The sequence below is a fragment of the Lontra canadensis genome, unplaced genomic scaffold (assembly GCF_010015895.1).
Source record: "Lontra canadensis isolate GAN:19392208 unplaced genomic scaffold, GSC_riverotter_1.0 scaffold16, whole genome shotgun sequence".
Lineage (NCBI taxonomy): Eukaryota > Metazoa > Chordata > Mammalia > Carnivora > Mustelidae > Lontra > Lontra canadensis.
In genome coordinates this window covers 21,784,481-21,810,867 of record NW_022631010.1, presented here as the reverse complement: position 1 = coordinate 21,810,867, position 26,387 = coordinate 21,784,481, and the positions used below count along the sequence as shown (strand labels likewise).

General features: G+C 43.8%; 1 protein-coding gene across 8 annotated transcripts in view; it reads left to right on the top strand.

The window, feature by feature from the left end:
* RALGAPA2 (Ral GTPase activating protein catalytic subunit alpha 2) overlaps positions 1–26,387 on the top strand; it is a 311,877-nt gene that overhangs the window by 271,195 nt on the left and 14,295 nt on the right. For all 8 annotated transcript variants that reach the window (XM_032859300.1, XM_032859299.1, XM_032859298.1 and 5 more), the window contains one exon: positions 20,590–20,711. In XM_032859300.1, coding sequence (XP_032715191.1) covers positions 20,590–20,711 — 122 coding nt within the window. The remainder of the gene's footprint in view (positions 1–20,589; positions 20,712–26,387) is intronic.

The window sequence follows — 26,387 nt, the reverse complement described above, 5'->3', positions numbered from 1 at the left end:
GTAGCTCAGCCCCGTAAGATAGGTCAAACTGCGGATGGTGCAGCTTGTACAGAAATGTACGACGTGTTAAAATTGAATTTGTACTTATTGCTTACATCAAAGAGCTTATTCCTGATTTCACAGACTAACAGCCTCTGGAGATGGTCTCCTGTGCCCGGCCCCAGCTTCTCTCAGCTTCCCAACTGTCCATCCTCCAGCTGTGCTGAGGTGTATCTGCTCATTCCTTCCACCTCTTTCAAATTATTCTATGGGAAGAGTGCAGGCTTGCTCGCTCTCACTTGTGCACTCTCTCGCTCTCTCTCTCCTCCCTCTGGCTCAGGACACATTATTAGGTTGAACCTGAAGTTGCCAATGTTGGCCTAATCTTTAACTTCTCAGAGCCTTGCTTTCTTCAGCTTTAAAGTGAAAATAGCCAATACCTTCTTCATAGAATTTCCTGAGAATTTTTCCAAATAATCTTGGCAAGGATTGGCACAGAATAGGAGTAATAATTATGTTTGTGAATGGACAGGTGGATGAATGGGTGGATGTGAGGGATGGAGGGATGGATGGATGGAAGCATGTATGGGAATGTCTGCTTCTCGGCATGAAGTGAAAATGACCAAATGGAGAGTCACTAAATATGCAGGGTGTTTTCTTAAAATACCAGCTCTTTAGCACTAGCGGAATTCACTTAGCAGATGCCGGGGGCATAGCAACAAACCAGATGTGGGTCACCAGCTGGAGCGGAGGTCCTGGCCATGCCCTGCCAGAGACACCCTGGCAGAGAGAAGCTGCTTTGCATACTGCAGCTCCAGAATGGGCAGCTTGAGGAATTCGTGCTTTTAACAATGATAATGATCCTCCCTGGCAGAAGCAGGAGGCCAGCTAACAACCACCACAACAAAACACAAAACAAACCACCCGGGGACAAGGCTATTTGGAGAGAGATCAGAGTTTGTTCTTTTTTTGGTTTCCCATGTCCATGTACGTGGCGGGGTCGATTTTCACCATGGTGAATTAATCTGCTATTTCGTCTCCTTTAAATCAATAACTCTACATACCTGTTTTCTAAGGAAATGCAGTGGACTTTTTTTTTTTTTAATTCTCTCCTAACCACGGGAATTTTATAGCATTACTAAGTGATAAAAAAGTTCAAGTAACTGCCTTTACTTTGTCCTTCAGAAAGTTCAAAGGTAAAAGCCCATTAGGTGGCTGATGGTTCACCTTTAATAATATTAGCATTGTCACAAAACTTGTGGGGAACCACCGCTCGGTAACTTTTGACCTCCCCCCTGTTTTTGTCCCATGGTACCTCCTGGCTCGTGACACCAGGCAGCTAATGATTGTCACCCATAGAGGGCCCTGGCAATCACTCACAGATAGATTCAATGAGACAGTCAATTCTTGGACCATCCGTGTAGAAAATGACACAGGCCTCTTATTCTATAGTGGTCAGATCATCAAGGTGGGGGGGGAGCTAATGGCTTCCTCTCATGGCGAATTCTGACAGTGACCAGTGATCCTGGCCCTTGTGCCACAATGGCTCCTTTCTTCCAGCCCTCAGAATGCCTCTCAGCAAGTGCTTTTTCCAAAAGATAAATGATTTCAGTGACCTACATATCATTTGTTATTAGTCACAAGTTAACCCATTTACTCTCTCACGAAATCTGTACAAGCAACATTAGTAGATTCTCTCCATTAAAGATGGCCTCCTCGGGAGCTGCACATGGAGGGAAGACCAGGACACAGTTGCATTCCAGGAACTTTGGCCACACCCAAAGGGACACTGTAAGTGGCATTATGACCTGGCAACACACTGCCTTTGAGAATTGCAGAAACAAAGATGCTTAAAATTGTTTTCCATGGTTCCATCCCCCATCTCAAGAATATTTTTGGAGGAATCTATTGCCAGTTTGCAAAAATTCTTGCAAATTCAGTAAAACCCTTAAAAATTATAAAATGTGGTGCATGATTCAGTTTCTCTGCACCATCCATTAGACCTGTCTGCTCTTTGTTTTTGCTTTTTTTTTTTTTTTAAAGACTTACTTATTTTAGAAAGAGAAGGAGGGCTCAAGCGGAGGGAGGGGCAGAGGGAGAAAGAGAGAGAAGTAGACCCCCCCAACTGAGATCTGAGCCTCTCACAACCTTGACGTCATGACCTGAGCCAAAATCAAGAATTAGACGCTTAACTGACTGAGCCACCCAGGTGCCCCAAACATCTTACTTTATTTAAGTAGGCTCCATGCCCAATGTGGGGCTTGAACTCATGACCCTGAGATTAAGAGTCAGGTGGTCTACCAACTGAGCCAGACAGGCACCTCTCAAGACCTTTCTGCTCTTTGAATATCCTCTACCTGTGTGGTTTCCTCTCTCTGTGCCCCGCTGTTTTTCTCACCCAGAGCATTCCCAGGGCTGTTTCAGGGGCTTTCTGTGCCAGACGCCTGTGCTGTGTCATCTCTCCTTCCCCTCAGCCTGTGTGCCTGGCTACCAGACCCACCTCCCCACATCATCAGTCAAGCTTCCTTCTTTGGGGGCCACCATCTCTTCCTGCCAGTCACATCTAGACTTCTCTCAGTCCTATTCCTAAGAAGTCCTGTTTTCTTGTAAACTTCTTGTAAACTGCTCATACTTCCCCCCACCTCCACCTACTCCTCCTCCATCATTCTTAGCCTGCCTATTACAGCGGCCATCCAAGTCTCAGAGCCATGCTGTGGGGAGGACCCTCCTCACAAAGCAACCCAGCCACCCCAAAGGACCCAGCGGGTCCCTGCTCTCAATACCTGGAGCATTTATAGGCACTACCTGAGAAACGTGTCCTGCAGGTCAGTCCTGCTGCACCATGTAAGCTGGGGAGAAGACAGGGACCGTGAGGTAGATGTCTTTTATAGTCTCCATGAACTCAAAAAATAATTGCTCCTGATTGAGGAAGTGTAGACTTCTTTTTTCTTTTAACATTCTCTCATTCATGCACTCTCCTTGACCCTTCAGGGGCCAAGTCAAATACATACCAGGACAGGGGAGCCCAAGGGCCTGCTTACGTGATGTCCCATGAAAGCAGTGGGACCCCATCTCTATGATCAGCATGTGGCTGTGAGGAAACCTGGAAGGCAAGAGTGGTAGCGAAGTACCACGGGAATTTCTAAAGTGATATTTCTAAGGAGTCATGGGGCAAGAAGAGTCAGAAACACCAGTTCACAAGTGAATCACCCATATATTTGAAGAGATTCAGAATCCACAGTAGGCAGCACTCAAGTTTCCATAATTTAAAACAATGACTGTCCTTGTCCCTGGTCCTCCTGTTTCAGTTTTTAGTTGAGAATAACATTTCCCTTGAAATGTTCCTCCATCATTGGAGGAAGCAGTGGGACAAGGCAATGCCTTAGCCCTCATCAAGGCCCATGACTCTGGGCCAGATATCTGGCCGCCATACAGGCTACTGACCAGTCCTCAGCCCCAGTGCCATCCTGCCTTCCGTCCTCTGCTCTGTGATGCCAGGGCTCCCCACCCCACAGTTATCCTTTGCCAACTGCTCTTCAGTTCCGCTAACGGGTGCTGCTGTGGTCATGAACAGCATTCCACCTGGACCCTGGACTCCACACCCATATGACATCATTCCCCCTCACTGCAACATGGCCCTATGGGTAAGCCCTGAACCTTCTTTCCCAGTGAGGAACTGAGGGTCTCTGAGTCAAGCTACTTGCCTACGGCCACGTGGCCCTGAACACAGAGTTGGCTTAGACCATGCTGTTTGGCACAACACACGTGTCTCTAATCTTTTACTCAGAGTCCTTGCAAAGACAAGTGTACCCTCTTCCATGGTTTTTAATGACACCGAGTAGCACATAATTCAAAAGTAAGAATTTGCCAGAAGCTTTATTACCTTTGAAAGATAACAGTTGAGGCTTAACAGTCCCTTCTTATTGCCTCTCAGTGTCTTGATTGTGGAGCAAAAGCCAAATGGATGTTGCAATGAGAAGCTGCATTGTTCTCCATTGTTGAAGCATGTTGCAACTTCAAACATATCTAAATTATTTTCTCATTGAAAATATCCATTTGAAATAATTAATAAAACTTCAGAATTATATACTGATTGTCTTAAAGATGTGACCAGAAATAAGCAGAGTAAGATCATATTTGTTTAAATGGACTCATTTAAATTTCCCAATCCCTCCCTGATCCATAAATGAAAGAATTGGATTAATATAATTTATTACTTGAAATTCTGGCCTCTTAAATCAATAATACGGATAATAACTCAAGCTTGGTATTTCAGTTTAGCTATAAAAATTGCCAATTTATTGTGTACTAGTCTTGGTTCTGGAGGGAGAGGAAAGAATCTAGTTTCCTTATTTTCACCTTCCCTGTCAGCAAATAAGAGTATCTGTGAATGAACTTAGCATGACAATTGCAAATTCTTAAGTAATATTCAAATTAAACTGAGACTGCATAAGAGAGTAGAAGGGGCCAACATTTGAAACAAATCAGCCTGGGCTTCAGTTCAAGCCCTGCTCAGTACTAACTGGGTAGTCTCAGAAGGATTATTTCTGCTCCGGTCCCTGCTTCAGCATCTATGGTTTGAGATTTCCAAGAGGACCCATGGGTTCATGGCTACAAAAAGGGCAGAGCGGTATGCCAACACCGGGCAGGTCATTCTTGTTTATTTCATAAGGATTGTCTTTTATTCTAAGTGAGGTTTGCCCCACTAGAACTCAGGCTAATTGTAATGTAAACTCAGAGCCATAATGTATTTTAGAACCCCCCACAAAATACTATAACATTTACCGTGATGTTTAGTGTTATATATTATAGAAGCCAAGACTTAGAAGAGAATTGAGGAGCAAGGAAGTTTTGTTTGTTTGTTTGTTTACGTCTGAAGGGAGAATAATGGATTTACTGTAGAAAGCATTAAGTAAATATCGGCTGGGGCTCCTAGGTGGCTCAGTTGTTAAGTGTCTGCCTTCAGCTCAGGTTATGATCCCAGGGTCCTGGGATCAAGTCCCACATCAGCCGGGAGCCGGCTTCTCCCACTCCTACTCCCCCTGCTTGTGTTCTCTCTCTCTCTCTCTCTGTCAAATAAATAAATAAAATCTTTAAAAAAAAAAGTAAGTATCAGCTGGATGGTTTGGATGGATAGATGGTTAGAAGATTGGGTGGACGGAAGGAAGGAAGGAATGTTAGAAGGTGGATAAATGGATGGATGGATGGATGAATTGGGGAGTGGCAGGCATAGTGATTGGAAATAATAAGGAATTGTGGGAAGAGGAACCTGGGCTTTCTGTTATGGGTGGTCTCCTTCACGGGGATTATATTTGTCTTCCTGGTCTGGGGACATGCCGTACAATTCTACTTCGTATTTGAATTGTGAAGAACATCTCCAGCTCTCTTTAAATAAAATACAAAGTGGCTCCAAAGGACATTTTCCTCATCTGGGCCATGTTTCATGCCATTAATAATATAAAGCTGGTGATTTAATGGAGCTGCTTTTGATCTATCAAGAAAAGAAACACCTAATTCAATTTAGTTATTTTTCTAAGAGTAAGTATCTTAATTTGAAGGAGAATGATTTGATTATAATTTTAAGTAATACTGCAGTTATATTTTTAGTCATGACGATGATATTGAGTGACTTTATGAGACGCAAATGTGGAAAGTCCCAGAGAATTGTGTGAGTTGGGAATTTGATCTTTACCAGCATTCAGGGCTGTTTCTGTTTGTAATGTGACAAATATATTTTAGTCAGAATGAACAGGATTTCTGATAGGGAATTTTGCATATAAAATATAAAAGCAGGCAGTTTTCGTTTCAAATGTGAAGTAGAATAATTGCAGACTATAATGGCATACAAAAATCAAGATATAGACAGACGTCATTTTTTATCTGTATGTTTTCTTTTTAAAGTATCTGTTATTATGAGAGAATTCCTAATTCTGATCTTTGTTCCCACTGGGTTAGCCTTGTTTCTTTATTTCCTTCTGCATTTTTCTGAAAAATAGAAAATTTCTAGACACTCAGGAGTACCTACTGAAATGTAGTATAGATGTTGAATCTGTTATCCAAATGTCCCACTCAAATAGGATCGAATATTCACTATACCTGATGACATATATTCTCCAAGGACAGAAGAAAACACATAAAAAAAATCTTCCATCCCACAGTTTACCCTGAGCCAGATTTAGCCACAGCTCACGTAGAAAATTGCTTTCCTATAACTGACAACTGTGGGGTCGTTGACATGACACTATCCAGTGTCAGGTGAAAGCCATGGAAAATACCACAGCCCGTGAATGGGAATATGACCAGAAGCACAAAGAATGCAGTGGTGTCCCCACACTGTCCACCATCAGATACAAGGTGCCAGGCCCTGGGGGTGGATACGGATGCCAGCATATGGGGAGGCTGCCAGGGGTGGGAAGTAGTTTTAATCAAGGAATGAGCGACAGACCGAAGGAGGCATCTGCATTGCCAAGTGCTGCAGAAGTCTCACCCTGCAAGACAGAGGATTTGTACACCAGCGGCGTTTAGTGAAAAAGTCCCCATGTCCCTGTCCTAACCCACAGGAATTTCTCTCACTGACATGTTATAGCTGGAAATACTTACTTGAGAGCTAAGCACTGAGATTTATTTAATTGGCAGGAGGAAAAATCTTCCAAGTTTTCTTTCCCCTGAAATTGTTGGAGAATAATGTTTGAATTGGAGGGGACAGGAAAAAGCTCCCGTCTCTTCCTTCAGGCTTCCATAAAAACACCAGGAAGGGGACAGAGCTGGGCCTTCTGTTAGTTGTGGCTACACAGGGCTTTTCTCTTCGAGGGAGAACTCTGACCTCAAGAGGCAGGGCCATGGCTGAGAGTGGGGGCTCCAAAGTCAGGCTGCTGGGGTTGAGTCCAGGACCTGGCATTTACCATCTGAGGGGCCTGGAGCATGTTTTGCTCTCTGTGCTTTGGTTTCCTTCCCTAATCAAAAGAGTAATAGAAAAACCATGCAGGATAGGATGCGATTCAGCCTATAAAACGTGCGTGGCCTGTGGAAAGCACGTGATCATTGTAGTTGGCATAACTCTCTCAATAGCATCCTGTGGCCGGTGCCACATCAGCGGAGGTGTCTCGGGCCTGGGGCTGGCTTACACTCGGGATGCAGTCTGATTCATGTGTCACAGACAGACACCCCCCCCCCCCCCGCGGAGGGCTGTCAGGACCAGGAGTGCTTTTTGTAAAAGGCCGTCCTGTACACGGTGTGTTTCTGATCATCTCTGAGACCATGCAGCCACTGTGCTCAACCCTCACGTCAGACTTTTCCCTGACACCTCTGCCAGTTTCCTTGTGGGCGGTTTCCCTTTCTCCCCCAGGAAGAGGAGTGGCACAGTAATGCACAACAACCACCTTGCAGGCTCCAGGGCCCAGTGGACATGGGTTGTTTCTCTACACTGCTTTCATCTACACCCATGCAAGGACATCTCCTGGTCCATGCAAAGCAGCTAGACTTTCATCCAGACGAACAGTTTTTAACAGAAATGAAATCAGAGTCATTCCATCAGCCCCTGGGAATTTCTGTGACCAACCTCAAAAGCATAAAAGTTTTCCACCATGTTATTTAACTTGTATATACATTTATGGCCTTTTAGACCTAACACTGACCCAGTTGCTAGAAGCAATGTTAAGAGAAGTAAAAGGTGCTTTTGGCCTTCCAGCTACTCAACACTCTTTCCCCTTTCATGAAACTAGCATTCTCTGTGCTCATCTGACCACTTGGGGGTTTACACGGGGGCCATGTCTGTTGACAGCGTGGCCATGCCTAGGGTTGGAGCAGTTCTACAGTTCCCTGCATCCATGCATGTCCCCCCCCACCCTCCATTGCCACTCAGTGTGACAGCTTGACAGCTCGACTCTTGTGTCCCCTTGGTGTAGCTTCTGCTGAAGTGAACTGTTTGCATCACATGCTGTCTTCAATTGCCAGAAATCAGTTGCTTTAATATTAAGTGGCAAACGTAGTTTTGCTCCTTCTGATTATGGAAGAACTTTGTATTTTTAGAATTTCCCCAAATTTCCAGTTAGGTTTTGGTAATTTTTTGGCTCTAACTGCTAAGTCTGTGGGTGTATTGAGTTCCAATACACCCTCCTGGGTTGGCAGTCATAGTTATCACTCAGGTGTGCTGAAGTGATGCCCTTTTTCACCCAGAGTCTACATAGGCCAAAGGAGGCCACTTGGCACCCTTCATATGAGCTGATTTTCGGTTTCTAGGTCGCTTGCATTTGGTAACCCCCTAGCTTTTCTTGGAGTTTCTCCTTGTCATCTGATAATTGGTGTTAAGATAAGTATCTTCCTGGAAAACTCAGATGCCATTAAACCATTGTAATTATTTTTATAGAACTATAGAAATATTCTTTTGTTTTCAGATGTATTTGTTTGTTTTTAAATGTTCCAAAAGAAAAAAAATACAACTCAAACTTATAAACATCATAAAAAGGAGTATTTCACCCAAAGTGTTTGCAGAAATGAAAAATCTAGAAAGCCCGTATAGAGCTTGGTGCAAATACTTTGGGCCAGGAAATTTAATTCTGCCATGCCTGAGCCCTGTCCTACTTCACCTGTGCCCAGTGGGTTGTTGATGGGCAACTGGAGAGGATATTTCAAGAGAAGGAGAACTAGAATGTCTGCCACAGATTATTTTTTCTTATCCTTGTTGACTTTATTCTCTTATTATCTATCATATATCATCATGAATCTGTTTTATTTTTAGAATCAACCTAGATATAAAATAATCTGTTAGGTCACATGGAATGCACTTTCACCTCCAAAGCAAGCGTGCTTGAAGCATAAATACTGGATGATTCAGTTCAAATTACATTGCACTAAATAATACCTGTAATGTATTCATAATAACTGTCCTCTTAAAATCAGTGACGATAAAGTTAGAGCTGAAAAGTCCATGTTTATTGCCATTTCAGTTGTCTGGCCTTTCTCTACCTTGCAACAAAGTACATTCCAGACTTTGAGTCCATTCTTCATTTCTCACTGTTTTACATTTAGTTGTGACTTCTACATGGATGTGGAATGCCAACAGTGTCAGAGGTAGCCATTTCTCCAGCTAAGGCTCAAAGTACGTTTTTTAGCCCTTCGCGTGCTGTATCTTTAGGGTGAATGAAAATCTGTGAAAGAGAAATAGTTCAAGTGACATGGACTCCCTTCCTCCCAGAAACCACACTATTGGCATCAGCGTGGCAGAGCGCTTGGGCTTCTTGCTGTTCGTATTGATTCGTCACTTCTTGTGTGGTTTCCATTGTCACTCATGTTTTTACCGCCAGATACTTGGAAAGGCAGTGTCATGGGGTCCTTTCTTTCTTGGTGATTTGCCAAAGGTGTGGTGTATTCACAGCACTGGAGGAGATGGAAATGGCAGTGCTCCTTCACAAATCAGTCCCCTGAACAGAGCTGACATGAGTAGTGATCCGGTCCATTGGACCCCTTGGAGCATTGGAAATCCTGAGAGGGAGACCTTCCATTCCCTGTGCCAGAAGGATGCAGAACTATGGGAGCAGACCTCCAAAAGTCTGTAATAGCCTGAAGCAGACCTCTTTCTGTCCCATTTCCACTTACTCTTGTCATTTCCTCAGAATTATTCTTAAACCTGGTTATATGGATATTTTCTTCTTTCTTAGCAGAAGTAGACTGCTTTCCTCTCCAAGAGTGTATCATTAGTGTTTGAAACCTAATCGAATATCTTATACCTCCATGCGTTTAATTTCCTTTTCCCGAACATCCATTTTATTTGGTTACATTGTTCAGTAAAGTCATCCTCTTCATCTGTTACCAGGCTGTGACATTTACTTTGAATGATTCATTTATTTGGGGTCTTAAACAGTCCTAGAATTTAAATTTGCATTATATTGAAAGACAAACAGAATCTCTGTAAAAAATGATGTATGCCTTTAGGCTGTAGCTGGCATCTGTTCCTGTCTTGATGATTATGGAATTTCATCCATTTATTTAGGATTATTGAATGCCAACCAACCCACCTACGGAGTATTCCCCAGGGTGGCAGATACCGGGGAAGATGTTAAGGATAGAGAAGTGCATTGGAGCGGAGTCTCCTCCTTCCAAAAGTGCCCTTCCCAGGGCTCTGTGACATGGTTCCCTTCCCACTCCCTCCTCCACCTTCCTTTCCTGCAAATGTACTCCTGCCCCCCACCATGGAAGTGGGCAGGAAGGAGTTCCTAGCATTGCATGCTCCCCTTTTCTCTTTCAAGAATGTCTCCAAACCCATGATTCATCACTCCTTATCTTCAGCCCAGGCGTCTCTGCCGGGACACAATTGTCATCTGCCCAGTATTTCTCCCCTGACATCCCGTCTGGCCCCTCAGACTCCACTGTTCCCCTCATCAGTCACCTGTGCCCCGATCACTGGAGTTCTGTCCTGCCTTCTCCCTCTGTCACCAAGCGTGAGCAACCCTACAGTCTGACACCTCCTCTCCCTTCCCTGTACCCCTGCTTTCTTGTGGCCCATGTCACATCTCTCTCCATTGACTAGTTTCTCTTTCTCCAGTCTCTCTCCCTTCTAGGCCCTTCCACACACCATAATGCTCTCCTCCGTCATTATCTCTCAAGTATCGGTCATATCTTGCTGTTCATCTGTTTAAAAACTCCAGTGATTCTAAATGCTAGAGACTGTCCTTCCTCCTGCTATGACGGGCTCTTTGCCGTCTGACCTAGACCACTGTTCACCCACAAGCACTCACACGTCCTCTGGGTCCATTTGACCCATGGGGTGCTTACCACCTCACAGGTGCTGGGTGTCTTCCCAGATGGTCATGAATGCTGTAATCTTTCATCTTGCTCCTTCCAGCTCTTAGAACAGTCCCCAGCACCTGGTCTGTTCCTCTTCGGGAGTCTTCCATGAATAAATGATCCAGCAACAGTGCCTGGAGGGCTTAGTTCTCTGCCCCAGGTTACTGTCCATCTGGTCCAGAGTGTGGTCAGTGAGGACCTGCCCACAACACCTAGTGTATACTGCATACCATAGGCATCTGGAGGGACAGTTTTTCATTGAGGTATAATTTACATACCGCAGAACTCACCCTTTTAAATTCTGTAGTACGGTGGTTTGTAATATATTCACCAGACAGTGCAACCATTAGCCTCGTCCAGTTCCAGAATATTTTCATCACCCCCAAAAGAAACCCTTCATCCACTGGTACTCACTCCTCATTCCTCTTCTCCCCGCAGCCCCTGGCAATTACTAATTTCTTTTCTGACTCTGGGGATTTTCTTATTCTGGACATTTATATAAATGGAGTTACACAATATGTGGCCTTTCGTATCTGCCACCTCCCACTCAGCACTGTTTTCAAGGGTCATCGTTGTTGTAGCACATTCAGTATTTCTTTCCTTTTTATGGCTCTCCATTGTGTGGATAGACCACATCTGTTTATCCATCAGATTATGGACATTTTAGGTTGTTTTCACCCTTGCCTGTTGTGAATATGAATAACGCTGCTGAGAACATTTGTGGACAGGTTTCTGTGTGAATGTACATTTTCAGTTCTCTTAAGGAACTGCCAAGCTTTTTCCCTCAGCAACTGTACCATTTTACGTTCCCATCAGCAAGGGATGAGAATTCCAGTTTCTTCACATCCTCACCAACACTTTCTCTTGTTCATTCTTGTCCTTTGGATTATAACCATCTTAGTGGTTTTAAAGTAGTATCTCAATGTGGTTTTAATTTCCATTTCCCTAATGGCTAATGATGTTGAACATCTTTTTATATGTTTGTTGGTCATGTGTCTATCTTCTGAATTGAAGAAATGTCTACTCAAATCATTTGCCAATTTTTTACTTGATTTGTCATTTTATTATTGAATTATAAGAGTTCTTTATATAATCTAGAGATGAGGCCCTTATCAGATAAATGATTTGCAAATATTGCCCATGGAATGACTGGTGGGTTGTCCCTTCACTTTTTTTTTTTTTCCAGTCCCTTCACTTTCTTGATAAATTTTCCTATTTTTTTCTTTGATTGCTTGTGCTTTTGGTGTCATATCTGAGACCAGTGAGCATTTTGAAGCTTTATCCTTTGATCACTGTTCAGAACACTGCCCAAGAAACAAAAATGGATTATCACCATCCTCCACATCCTCTCTTCCAAAAACTATTGGTGGTGGGACCAGCAGAGGAAATCAGATCATTAATTTCCTCATTTTGTAAGTTATTCATAGTTGTCCCTTCTCTGAGCTCAGACACTCCGCAACTACTAATGCATCTTTTTGCTAGGTTTAAAGTATATCTATAGATGTGTTTTAAGCATTTGATTCAGGGTAGCATTCTTCAATCCACCGCTATCTTAAATAATCTTTTTTCTACCAGATTTCTGTGAGCATAGCATCTGTCCTTGTGTGAGGAATGTGCCCACCATCTTGTCTATAACACTTTGTTCTCTGCGTCACCTGGGAGGGCTGCTTCCAACCCGACCTGTGCTCCATCTCCTCTTCCCTCCAAGTAAGGCACATCCCCCATCCAGACCCCTTGTCAGTCAAGACCATTCTCAGAGGTTATGGTCATTTCAGATCTGCAAGTAACCTTCTTACCATTTCCACGTGCTCAAAAGGTACATGTCCTGGAAATAGGCAACGAACAAGTACAGAGTGCTGAGACATGTCTACAAGCCCATGGATTGATCGTATAGACCAAGTCAGCATTGACCTCTTGAAACTCAAGGGCACTCTAGATTCTCCTTAGTGGTGGCACATCTTCTCAGAGTGATCTGGAAACCTAAGTGAGGCCATATTGCTCCCTTGCCTCAGACCATTCAGGCCTCCTGTAACCTAGCCACAGCCAGTCTTTCAACTGAGCCTCCTGCCCCCTCTTGCTACACTGGGGTTCCCGTCTCCTTTCACTTCCTGAACCTCCCCAGGGTTCCCTCCAGCTCATGCCTCTCTGCACCTGAATGCTCTTACAGAGAGGCCTGCCCCTACCCTCTCTTGGCTAACCCCTTTTTGGCCACCCCTTCTGAGGCTTCCGTGTCCTTTTGGTCCCTGCTCTCCTACCTGGCACTAATGGACGAACAGTTTCCCTTCTTCGACACTCGTCCATGCTAGAATGGGCGTCTGACCAGGGTAGGGGCAGACTGGTACATCTGAGCATATTCAACTGTCCCATTCCCCAGTTGTGTGCCCATTGCCAAGCACTGATGGACACTCAGCACCTATTTCTTAAATGGGTGAATGCTTGAGTGAAAGTGGACTTGCTTTCTGAAAAGGGCAGATTCACTTGAGATCAAGTGTACTAAGCAGAGCAGGATGCTCTATAGAAATTGTGCACACAGTATATGTGTATGTATGTATGTGTATGTGTGTGTGTGTGTGTGTGTATACATATATATAAAATACAATATGTTGACTTTTCTCTAGTTCAGTGCATTTTGTCATTCTTAGTGGGCGGTCATTCTAGCACAAGTATCTTTATAGGAAAACATTTTCTCTGAAGCAATACCCTCCTCCCCATGAATGGCATTTGTATCCAAAGTTTTCCACAACTTTCTGAAAATGTTGAGCACTCATGTTTTAGTCTGTTTCTGGAACTAAGACCTTAGAAATGGCACTGCCTCTTTTCTGCTTTTTCTGTGTCTGAGTCAGACAGACCTGCCTATCATTATTATCTCTAACAACTAAACTTTTACCTTTCCTATCTACCTTTGGCTTAGAGAAGTTCATTCTGTCCTTCAAATAGGTGAGAATAGATCTCTTTGATTATCAGTGTATTCCATTCTTATCAGAAGGCTTATTTTCATTATGAAATATTTTCTACAGACCAGAAAACCTTGGACATTTACAGTAGTCCTAAAGAACAATGAAATATGCCCCCATCCTAACCCCTCATGTGTACTGACCAATGTATTTGTGACCCTTCCATGTGCTACCTACCTCTCCTCTACGCCGGAGATAATCTAGGTTATAGTTTCACTGCATGGATGTGTATTCCTAAAGCAGTATGTTTCACTTTGCCTCTTTTTTTAAAAGGTTTGTAGTTAGAATGATCTTCAGTGAGTTACTTTTTTCATTAGCATTGTTTTAAGTCTCATCCATTCTAATACACATACGTATCTATAGTTTATTTTCACTGCTGTATAGTATTCTGTGTGACTATACCTATCATTAGAAGTTAAAAATGGTTTGTCTCTCTTTTTTGACTTTGCTATTGTCTATAGAATATGATAAACATTCTTACCTGTGGAATCACTGCCCTTTCCTTAATAATGTCAAATTGCCTTCCTGAGAAGTTAGGCCAATTATTTCCTACCAGTAGGCTGTGAGAGTTCCTCTGCCCTACATCCTCTCTGACACTTGGATTATTAGATTTTTGTTTTGTTTTGCCAATCAGGTATATATAAAATGATATCTCATTGTGGCTCTAATAATCCCTGATTTTTAGTGATGTTAAGCACTTTAACATCCATTCATAGTTTATGTTCTAGAAATGTTTATGTCTTTTGCCCATTTTTCTAATAGGTTATTTGGTTCTTTTATTGATTTACAGGAGTTCATTATCTATTCTAGACACTTAGCCTTGGTCAGTTAGGTGATAAGACGACTTCTCCCACTTTGTGCCTTGTAGCTTTACCTTCTTTATGGTGTTCTGGCAAACAGTAGTTCTTACGTTGAATATGCTCAGATGTACCAGTCTTTCCCCTCATGGTTCATGTTTTTTGTTTCTTGTTTAATAAATTATTCCATATCTCAAGGTCACAAAGCCTTTGGCCCATACTTTCTTCTAGAAGTTCTGTATCACTTGTTTTTTTTTTTTTAATCTATGCAGAATTTTACTTCAAATGGAAAACTCTCTAATTTCTCCTTATAAACTGCCTTGCTTGGAATATGTCTAGCAGTATCATAGCCCAGAACAGTGGGCACAAATCCCAGGCAATATATATAAGCTAGATAGCAAGTAATGTAAGGAGGAACCTGACTCACACTCAAGGAGCATAGTGGGCTATGTGGTGGCCCCAGAAAGGTATGTCTAATCCCAGAACCTGTGAATGTTAACTTATTTCAATAAGGGTCTTTGCAGATATAAGTAAGTTAAGGATCTTGAGAAGATCATTCTGGATTATACAGGTGGGCCCTAAATCCAATGACAAGTGTCCTGATAAGAGAGACACAGAGAAGAGGGGGGCAGTATGGCCAGAAAGCAGGGACAGGAGTGACACAGTCATCTGGAGTCTCTGTAGGGAAGAAGGCCCTGCTGACACCTTGATTTTGAACTTCTGGCCTCCCAGAACTGTGAAGAAATAAAACTTCTGTTGTTTTAAGCCCCCCAGCTTGTGGTCACTTTCGGCAACCACAGGAAGCTAATATAAGGATGTTGAGGAAGAGATGGTCCTCTACGGTAACTATAGCAGGAGGTTCTTTTCTCCCCCATCATATTCTCAAGGGAAAGAACAAGCGGCAGTGGCAAAATTTGCAAGTGCCACAACTTATCCAAGGGGCTCGAGGTTGACTAAAGCCTCCCAGGTGGTGCCAAAACATGGCTTCCCTCACTTTATGGACCACTGCCATGGGAATGGGAGTCCGCGGAGTCGCAAGAGGGCCCAGCTCTGGGCAGTCTTGTGTCAGCGATAAGGGACTGCAAGGAGTTAAGAAAGAAAACCAGGGAAGGTATGGGAACCACTGCAGAAGACACATATCCTGACCTCAGGAGGCAGCCTCTTCCAAGGCTGCTTTGTCGGGCTGGGTCTGGTGTCCACTCCTTGGAAACGTAGAGAAGGTCCTGGCAAGAAGAGTGTCAAGGGTTGAAAAAAACGTACAACCTGCAATAGAGATTCTTGCCATACAGTTCTCCCTTTTCCTTAAAAACAAACAAGCAAACAAAAGAACAGAAGTTAGGGACACCTGGGTGGCTCAGTGGGTTAAGCCGCTGCCTTCGGCTCGGGTCATGATCTCAGGGTCCTGGGATCAAGTCCCACATCGGGCTCTCTGCTCAGCAGGGAGCCTGCTTCCCTCTCTCTCTCTCTCTCTGCCTGCCTCTCTGTCTACTTGTGATCTGTCAAATAAATAAATAAAATCTTTAAAAAAAAAAAAAAAAGAACAGAAGTTATTACAAAGAAGTTGAACATCTTAAATAGCAGTCAACAAACACATAGCCTGAATAAGTAAAAAAAACAATTAAAATGAAGTAATTGTGATTTTTTCTGAATTTATACAGTCAGTGTAGTCTATGGGTATCAATGCAGCTTAAACCTATGGACTCGGGTGGATTTTCAGACCTCTGTATAGTTCAGTCGCTTGATTAATCCTCACTGCTAGTTTAGCTCCCAACCTTGCATGGGATCCTGAACTTAATCCCATGGACCATAGAAAGCAAGATACAATAGCCAAAAGCAGTAAAGGTTGGAAGACCTGGGTTCTGGTCCCAGTTATACCACCAAGTAACTGTGACTCTGGAAAATCACTGGACTCCTCTGTGCTTCCACTTGCTGACCAGTACCGTGGGGCACATGGCACTCCCCTGGCTCACAGAGGCCTAACATGAAGGAGGCATGCTCGTCCTAAAGCCTGACACAGAGGCTCCTCCTACTTTATCCACTATGCTCTTTCTGGGAGAGGAACCTAGAAGCCCACATTAAGGGAGGAAGGGGAACAGGCAGTCCACATCTATGGTGCTTCTCCTGTGTGCTAGAACCAGGGTTAAGGCTTCATTACACAATTGCATCTGATCCTCAGGGCAGCCCCAAGGGCAGGTGTCAGCATCACTGCTTTACACACAAGGCAGCTGATGCTGGGGGCATTGGAGCAGCTTGTCCTGGGTCCCCCAGTGGGTGGAAAAGAGGACTGGAATTTCAACCTAGGCCTGTCTTCCTCCAAAAGGCAAGTTTCTTCCTCGCATGCTCCTGCTGCTGTTTTGGAAAACAGAAGCAAATAATCGTCAAAATAAAATTTGGGGAAGTTGGGTTTGGATTCTTGAGCTTTTGCAACCCAGCTGAATGTGTCTTGAGGGTCTCAGAAAGTTCTCTTGGAAGTTTTGGTTAAAATGTAAGCAGCAAAGATATATAGCCTCTTCATTCAAGTAGAGAAGCATTGGTAAATGATAAAATTCTTAGATGACAACATAGACACAGCGGGTCACTGAAGAAGCGCAAAATACTTAGAAACAAGAGGGGTTTCTAGATAGTAATTTGAATGCTCTCTGAATTGAGTAATCAAAGGGAAAATTTTCTCTTTAACAGCATACTTTACTATGTGTGGTTTTGAATGAGATAGTAATTCAGGCCAGCATTTAAGTTTTACATCTGTTAGTGGCCTTTTTAAGAGAACAGCAGGGCAAAAGCCAGTATGAAAACAGGTATTGAATGTGTGACCAGGTGCCTGTTTAGCCACCTGCCTTCAGCCAGAGGCGCTGACCATCCACTCCTGGCATTATTACAGCGTTTGGTTCCCATCTTAACATGTCTTATGCCTGAGAAGAACCTTAGAAGCATTTTGATGTCTAAGTTATAAATGCCTTTTTTTTTTTTTTTTAATATATATACAAAGCAGCCAGCCCTGAAGCCCTAAAGATGTTAGGGAAGAAAATGTCAGGTAATACTGCTCCTAATTGCCCTTGCTAGTAGTTCTAATACATTCAGTTAAATCCCAGAGCTACGATTTTTAGAAGCTACTAAAAGAAATGATTTTTTGGCACCCTGAGCTCCTTCTCTGTTTCTAAACACTGCCAGGATTGGGGTGGTGTTTGTTTTCTTTTTGTCATGGTGTTTACATGCCCTGGCGTGGGCCACGAGTGAAAATGCATTTGGTGATCTCCTGGTCTCCCCGCAGTCCCTAATGGATGTTTGTCTAAATGACAACACCCAGTTTAGCGCTGTTAACGCTCCCGTGACAGCATAGGACCAGCCTGGGGGTGGGGGAGTGTGTGCTACGTGTGACAGTTGGGGGCGTGAAAGCGAGATCAGGAATCTTCTATGAGGTAAACACTTCCTCCTCTAGTATCTGGTCCTGGAAGCATCTTTTTGTGTTGTCTTCCATCGTGCCCTGTTTTAGGAGTCAGACCATAAATATTCATTGAGCCAGAGAATCTCAAAACTTGATTATCACCCCACCGTAACTCTAGCGCAGAACTTGCTCCTAGGCGCCCGGATTTCTCCAGCCTGACAAGGACAAGCTTCCGAATTGGCTAGTGTCATCCTGGGTGAGGATGACAGGCTGCTGTCTGAGGTCAGTCTACGGGGTATTATACATGGCATCTCTTTGTAGGGTTGCCTGTGAGCTCGATTAACATAGCAGCCACTCTTCCAGATACACGGCTTCCAAAGCATATTTAGCAAAATGCATCCACACTTCTATTTTGTTCGCCATTGTCCCTAGCACTGTATGTGGACGTGTTGGACGCAGTGGGGCCTTTCAGGAAACAGCAGGACCATTCTAGGCAGAGCATGACAGGTCTTTAGAGGGCTGTGCCGGCTCTAACCCGGGCCCTCAAGCAGACTGCGGCCTGAAAGGGGGAGCCATGAATTGCGCGTTGACAGCGGGCCACGGCTGTCCTAAGGCTCAGGTGGTTGTCAGCCATAAGTTTAGCTCAGCTCTTTGAGTAATTTGTCACGCCTCACTCGGCCCCTGCTGGGCCAGCACGTGCCAGCTTAGTGTCAGAGAGCCTGTTCGCCAGACGGCCACTCGGGCCTAACGTCCTGCTGTTCCCTGGACCCGCGGCTCGCTGGGGCTGTGCTCGGAGGGCCGAGCTGCGCGACAGCCAAGTGCTGTGCAGAATAAGTGTGTTCATAATGAGACGTGAATGGCATTAGTGGGTCCCTCTAGAATTGGGCCTGAGAGGACACCTCTCACTGTGGAAGTGCGGCAGCCTGTGCGTTCGTCAGGGTGTCACCCGGAACTCAGCGTGCATTTAAGAAGCCAGTTCAGGCTCCCACCACCCAGGCCTTCGGCTGCGGTGACCTTCTATATAACACACTGGGAAGCCGTCAGAGGGGTTGCTTTTGACATCCTCAAATGCATTTTGCTTTTCTCAAGTGCCTAGAGCGACCCTAAAGAGAAATTCTGGAAGCGAGCTGCCTAGTAGCTCTTTCCACAACGAAAGGCACGTCCTCTGTCCGTGCCTTCCAACCCAGTAACCCCAGCTCATGTGTGTGTGTGGTTGCTGAGTGCTTGAAGTACAGCTAGTGGGACCCGGGAAGGGAATTGCTGATTTTCGTTTTTTGTTTTTTTCATTTTAATTAATTTAAACTTAAATTTAGATAGCCACATGCGGCTCCCGGCTACCACGTTGGCCGGCAAGGCCCCAGGATGCCTCTGGTCTCACCCTGCAAAAACTCTTTCTCTGACTATAATTAAAGGAGGAGGAAAAGGAAGGGCCTGCACTGGGAAATCTGTGTGCATCCTTGGACAAAAAGAAAATAGAAAAATATTTTCCTATCTTAAATCACATGCTTCCTACTGAAAGCTGATTAGAAAAGCATCATTTTCACCAACTTTTATTTGTGAAGAGGCCATTTTGGAAGGATAGTTTTAAAATCCAGCGAGAAATGCTAGAAATTACCTTGGCTCTTCCCAAGCAGCAAATAATGAACTGATTGATGGTGATCCATGTTCCCTGTGTTCCTGGAGAATTAGCATGATTTTCAAAATGACTCAAACACGTCTTTTAACTTTTGCATTGATAACTGGGAAGGGGAAAATGAGACGTCATGCCGACTTCCCCAAGTGTTAATTCATAAAGTCATACATGCGGGGCCTCCATCCGCTGTCGAATTGTTCTGACGTTATCCTGTTATTGGAAGTGCGTGATTCACCTTCTGAGGAAACAGAAGCCATACACAAAAGGGGAAGATTTGCTTTCTGCCCTGTGAAAGGCTGCCACACGCAGGGGTCCTATTAAGACAGCTGGAAAGTTGCTTCAGCGTGTTACGCTTGTAAGTTTTATTGGTGACTGGTTTTTGATTACACATTTGAATGCGTGTGTTCCAGACTGCAGTTTTAATTAAAAGGCAATAGTCTTTTCTTTTTTAAATTGCATTGTGCCCTCTCTGCTAGAGTCTCTCACTTATTAGCTCCTATTTTCTCATGCTCTAGCCCAACCTGGCTGGAGGCACTGGTGCCCTTTCTGAGCATACCTTCCCAGCCTCCCGCCTCCCTCTTCCCCAGGGAAGCACATCCTCTCACCTTTTTTTTTTTTTTTTTAAGTGTGTCACCAATTCCTGCTTTAAGCGTCAATTCATTCTCTAGGAGACTGAGAAGAACGTTGTATATCCACTGACCCGGGAAGGGACGGTCCGACACTGTCCCACAGCCGGGTGCCTCCGTTTTTGTTTGTTTGACTCAAGTTTAACAACTTTTTGCTGTGTTTCTATAACCATTGATGTACATAATTTTCAGGAATGTTGCTCTTGGGTGTAACCAAAGTCTAAGAGGGAGTTAGATCTCAATATCAGAATCTTACTGTTAATTCTGAGTCATATTTAATTCCCTGGCAGGATGGTAATGGACTTGCAAGGTACTTTTCTCCCCCTCCCCACTCATCCACGTCAAAGTTGCGTAACTGTATTCCAACCAAAGTGAGCTGTCATTGTTATGCATGTCATTCCACATGTGCACTTGCTTCCTTGACCCGTGACTGCAGCTACGAAGAACGAGCTCTGTACCTCGAAGCAATAATTCAGAACCACCGAGAAGTCATGACGTTTGAGGATTTTGCCGCCCAAGTCTTTTCTCCCTCGCCCAGCCCCTCCCTCGGCGGAACGGGTGAGTGTCTGCATTATTCTGCCCTCCCGCGCTTAGGACGCACTCGAGCAGCAGATGTACACCTGTTTTTCACAGATAAATGCTTGCAAATTTAAGAAGAGCATTCTCCCTCTGAATCAACTAATGAATATCAAAAGGAATGATGACATTCATTTTAATTTGTTTTGTATCCGAGCTGTTCACTCAGTGCTTTTCTTCAGCTATCCTGTTAACCCCCGAATCTAGCAAGGTTAATGAACTTTTTCTCAGTAATGTGCTCCAGTTCATTCAGGAGTGTGGGTTTCTTGCTGAGCTGGGAATATGTTGTTTAAAAGCGATGCCCAAATCAGTGCTTACTTATCAAAAAAGTGTTCCTCACAGTCGAAGCCGTTGCTACTAATGCTAAATGGGGATTATGCTGCCAAGATACTCGGGTCAGGGATTAATGCAAGAGAAATGGAAGGACAGTGTCCCCTGGTCCGTCATTACAGCAGAGCGGCGTGCACGCTTTTCTCTCTGGAGTGGTCTGGGTCACATGGACAAGCTGCCGACCAGAGCAGCACCTGGCGTGGAACCTGTTTAGCAACTGGCTTTCAATCATTTTCATTTATTACGCCAATGGAAAATTTCAAAAATTTCCATGCATGTCTTTGTTTTTAGGTTTTACTCTTTTTATATTTCCAGTTTGAAAAAAAAAAATGGATACTACCACTTAAACTGATTATATGATTACTGTGGGTTTTTTTTTTTCCCAAAGAATAGAATTACGTGTGAATTTCTGCATGTAATTACAGATTAATTGCCTTTCAGAGAGTAAATGGGATATTTAGTCAATGCATGTTGAAATTCTCAATGAGGGGCTTCCCTCTTCTTCCACCGGTGTAGACACAACTGTTAGCATGCTTAATAGATTTCTAACCTGTGTCAATTGTCTCTGAACACCGCCTTACTTCTCCAATTCTGACTTGTTAACAAATATCTTACACACAAAGTGAAAAAAATTAAATTCAGTGAAATAAATCACTTACAAATAAAATCAGCCATGCATCATTGTTTAACATCGCTGGCTTCAATCCTTGCCTTTCCGAGCTTTGTTGGGAGATAAGAGGGAGAGGCTTGCTCTTGCACAGGGAGCCAGGAGCAGCAGGCAGAAGGCCTGAGAGATAAGCAAGCTGGCCGAGGTGCGGGAGCCCTGCGATTTACATAATCACGCCTCTGCTTCCTGGTGAGGCGTCAAGAAACACAGGGATGGCCTCTATTGATCTTTGTTGAACTGGAATACTAAACAACATGAGAAAGCTTATAACTTAAAGCTTTGATTAATGTTTCTTACATTAAAAAAAAGTAGAACAGCTGTGAATTGAATTCTTTTATACACTCTGCCAACATTCTATCTAAACCAAAAAAAAAAAAAAACAAACGGTTTCAAGGGAAATGAAGATTTCACACCACTCTGGCTGGAGGTTTAAAATCATTTCTAGTGTGTAGGTGAAAGAACATGAAGGATCCATGGCAAAGCTAATTTTTTTTAAAGATCTCATTCAGCTCTTTCTCCTCCTCATGAGGTACTGGGGCTTAATTTTTCTGTGTTGTTGTTGTTGGGTTTTTTTGTTGTTGTTGTTTTTTTAACTCTTGAGAAAGCTTTATGTTTCTTAAAATTAGAAGAAATTAAATAATAACTAGATATTGGCATTCCTTAGCTGCTACATTGTTAAGGCTCCAGATTAAGATGTTCCTGAAACAAATATTGATGAACTTTGTTTCCTATGCATACTTTAGCATCTATATAAATTAATTTGATCTTTTCTTAAAGTTCACAATGACTTAAATCAATTCAAATGAGCCAGTGTGTAGGTAACATGTTAAGTGAGTCTCGAGAAGTGATTTGGGTTTTCCAAGACCTGCTATTTGGAGGCAGTGGCCGACAGACTTCTTCAAGAGCATCACATTTGCCAAAGTCACTTAGCAGATAAGGGTCTGACAGCTCATGAGTGGGCACTGGAACTGGTACAAAGGGAACATGAAACCAAAGATGAGATACCAAGACAAATGCTGGGCTTCCTCTTTCCAAATTATTAGCATCCGGATGACATTTCACAATGTTCAGGGTTTAGGGCATTCAGTGTTGAGTGATAAAATTTTGGGTACACATATCATGCCAATCCATGAACGTGATTTTAAGTCTGAACATCATGTTCTCTGTCACCACTTTGCATATATATGCCCACAACAAATATTAGGAAGGAACTCGGAAAGAACTTGATGTGCACTGAAATTTGGGGGCCGTGCAGTGAGGGCGGAGCATTCCCAGACCATAAATAGGCATGTTTTCAGAAGCACATCCTCTCCTCCTTTCCCTGCCAGTTTTGCTTTTGAGGAATCCCTGTCCGGGCCTGGTACCACTGTTACAGATGAAAACATTTTTCATTTATTCAGTGTTAGCCCTATTTTCTTGGGACAAGTACAGTCAAACCCAGATGAGCCAGCTAGCTTAAACTAAGAAACAGAGGTGGTAGACTCTGCTCTTCCAAGTAGCAAGCCAACTGGAAAAATTGACCCTGAGCGGCTTAAGCCCCCACAGTGCACTTAGGACCCAATCAGACCATCTCGGCCAGCAGTGCCATCAAAGCGGGGCCTTGGGCTCCTGCTCACATGCATATGCACAATCTGAGGAATTAGGGACTCCCAGGTTTCTTTTGTATCCTCCCTGCAAGGGGCTTTGTCGTTAATGCAGAGGGAGAATAACCTGAACCCTCTATTCCGTCCATACTATATTTGTAGCAGCAAGCAGCCCCCTTTTCCAGAGGGAAGAGTCCGACGCGTAAGTAAGAAATGTGCTCAGTGGGAAGGGCTCATGCCCAAAGATGCTGCTGTCAGAAAATGCCTTCTCCTCAGACTCCCCCTGCCCCATTGCCGTTGCTTGTCACCCAAGGAAGCCATAGAGGGCCACACTGGCCAAGCACACATGCTTCTCTTCATGATTCACTGTCAGCCACCCATGAAGATATCAGATCTTCAATAATTAGACTCATGGGTGGGTACTCAACTTTTTAAAAGGAGATTTTAAAAAATGTATATTTTCCCAGTCAGAAAATGTTATTTTAAAACACCACCTACCTCATACCTCTTCTGTCCACTATCTATACTGGTAATAATACTCAGTGTATGATAGGCATTTGAGCTGCCTTTCTCTTAGCCCTGTAATTCGTGTTCCTTGTGATTCCTTCCCTTTTGGCCAACAATTTCTATAAGGTAGCCAGTGTGAAAATATTGGCCGCAATTAACACATACGTGTGTCTGTGTGTTTGCATACATGTATATGTTTATGCATGTATATGCATGTGTTTAACACACACACACACACGCACGCACTTTGGGGTGAGAGTCTCAGCTTGTGTTTTCATGCATGTTTCCAAGGAAGGGGGGCTGGCAGAGAGGCCTTCAAAGGGTTAACTGGAATGGGCGCCCTCGACTGCTGGGCGGGACTGATGTAATCACTGCAGCTCACAGCCAAGTGCATCTGTTCACCATGAGGTCATTCTTCTGCATGCTAATGATTTGGAAAATCAAGTCTAATGTTTGACATTATCGGAAAGGATATAAATATTATAAATCTTTACTTTTTGGAAGCTGGTCTTATAAACAAGAGGAAAAACAAAAAAACTTGAGCTTGAACCTGAGATTGCCTCCCTCCCCCACTCCAAACTGCTTTAAATGTTGTGTCTGGACCTTAAAACCTTGGAGGAATCCACTTGTGTCTGTTGATAAATGAATTCCCAAATCACAGCTAGCAATTTGGTAGTGGAGGACTACAGGTATGTCGAATTTAATAACTAATTTTAAGAATTTACAAGTGCCTTGGTCAGACCCTCATAAAGATTGATTTTTTCCAAAGACTGTCCCAAACCAAATTAAACAAGTTGTTCCCAGTATACGCAAATCAACTGTTTGCCGAACATGCCAACACTGGTTTGGGTTCCTTTCTACTTTAATATTGCTGTGGGGAGCCAGCAGAGGGAGCACAAATCTTTGTTTATTTGTGAGCCCTACATAAACACATTTGATTTTTCCAAGATATGGTCAGAAATACTTCCTCCTTCATGATAGGCCAGATTGTAAAGGTTCCAGGATTTAGAACAAGTGGGAGGAAATTCCTCACTAGGGCTCCACCAGATTCTGCCACTTTTAATATAGGTCATATTTGGAGCTTAACCCAGATTAGTCTGAGTCGGTCTTAGGATGCTGCTGCCAGCGCGACTCTTGTACCATAAGCTTTCATCAGTCACACTCAGGACGTGCACGGTGCCCTCTTGGAAAGGATTATTATGCTCACCTGCCTGATAAACAAGACTCCTGTAATTTTCTCCTACAACAAAATCAAATTAAGCTCATAGAGACCATCAGAAGACTCTGCCTGGTGTCACTGGGTCATTCTGGTGACCCTTCTAAGACTGCAAGTATACTGGTCCCAAAGTGAATCAGGCAAGTTGATGCTACACAAGCTCCTTTTATAACCCACCAGCCTTTGGCAAGAGGAGTAAAGCTACACCCCGCTTCTACTTGCTGGAGCCCTGAACCATGCACAGTTCTCACCATTGTAGGCTTGCCCTTCTGCCCACAGATCCCAGTGTGGCCAGTTTGCTGGCAGTTAGCCATCAGGTTGATCCCCAGACACTGTACAAGGTAGTCTCTAACTATAACCCCCCGAAAGATGACAGATTTCCCCCATTCGTTGAGGGTGGTCATGTTACAGATTCATCTGTATTACATTACATATGGATGAACATTATGTATTCATCCTCATAAATTTGCTGAAACCAGCAAAGGACATCATAGAATGTTCGAGGAAGTTTCAGGAGATATCAAGCCTAACCCCTTCACATTGATTTTGAGTAGGCTGAAGACCAGGCCATGAATGGACAACCGAAGGCCATGTGCAAGTTGGCAGTGGGGCCCTCACCCCTTGTTCCATACTCTCTTTTTTTCCCAAAGTGGAGTCAGGTGTCAGTGACATCATCCAAGACTCAGATTACCACCATCCCCTACTTCATAAGCTCTCGCCAAACATTGGCTGTCAGGCACATTGGTCGCAGAGTTCCTAATCAGCCACTTTCAAGAGTTTTTCAATGTCCAAAACCCATGTCGCCTCTGAGAGGAGAGAAACGATACTAATTTGGTGTTTTTCCAACAGAGCTTGTTCAGGAAAGCTGTACCTTCCTCTTGTTGTATTTCAAAAAGTCCTCATAAGATGAGAAAGAAGTTTGGGAAATGATAGTGCTAAGAACGTAAACAGCAGAAGCTCAGATTACCAGAGCTGTTAGTATACACTGCTGTGGTTATTGGTTACTCGGGTGACCAGTGATAACTTCACTGGCCAGCACACCCGTGTCATTGTGCCAGTCTGTGGGGTGGCCTCATGGCTGTGGCTGCAAAACCCTCCCAGGGTCCTCTCATTCTCGCTTCTAACCAACCACAGGGAACGGATGAGGGAACCGAAGCCCAGAATATATTCTGACTTCATGTAATGAACAAATGCGCATCAGAGGCTTCCACGTGCCCTGGCTACATCAGGCCCAAAGGGTTCAGACAGGCCATCCCAAGACCTAGAGAGGTTTCTGATATTTGGGGGTGCTAGAAACACATCCACGACTTGGGCCCAGAGCCCATGCACCCGCACACTGCTACCAAACCATAGAA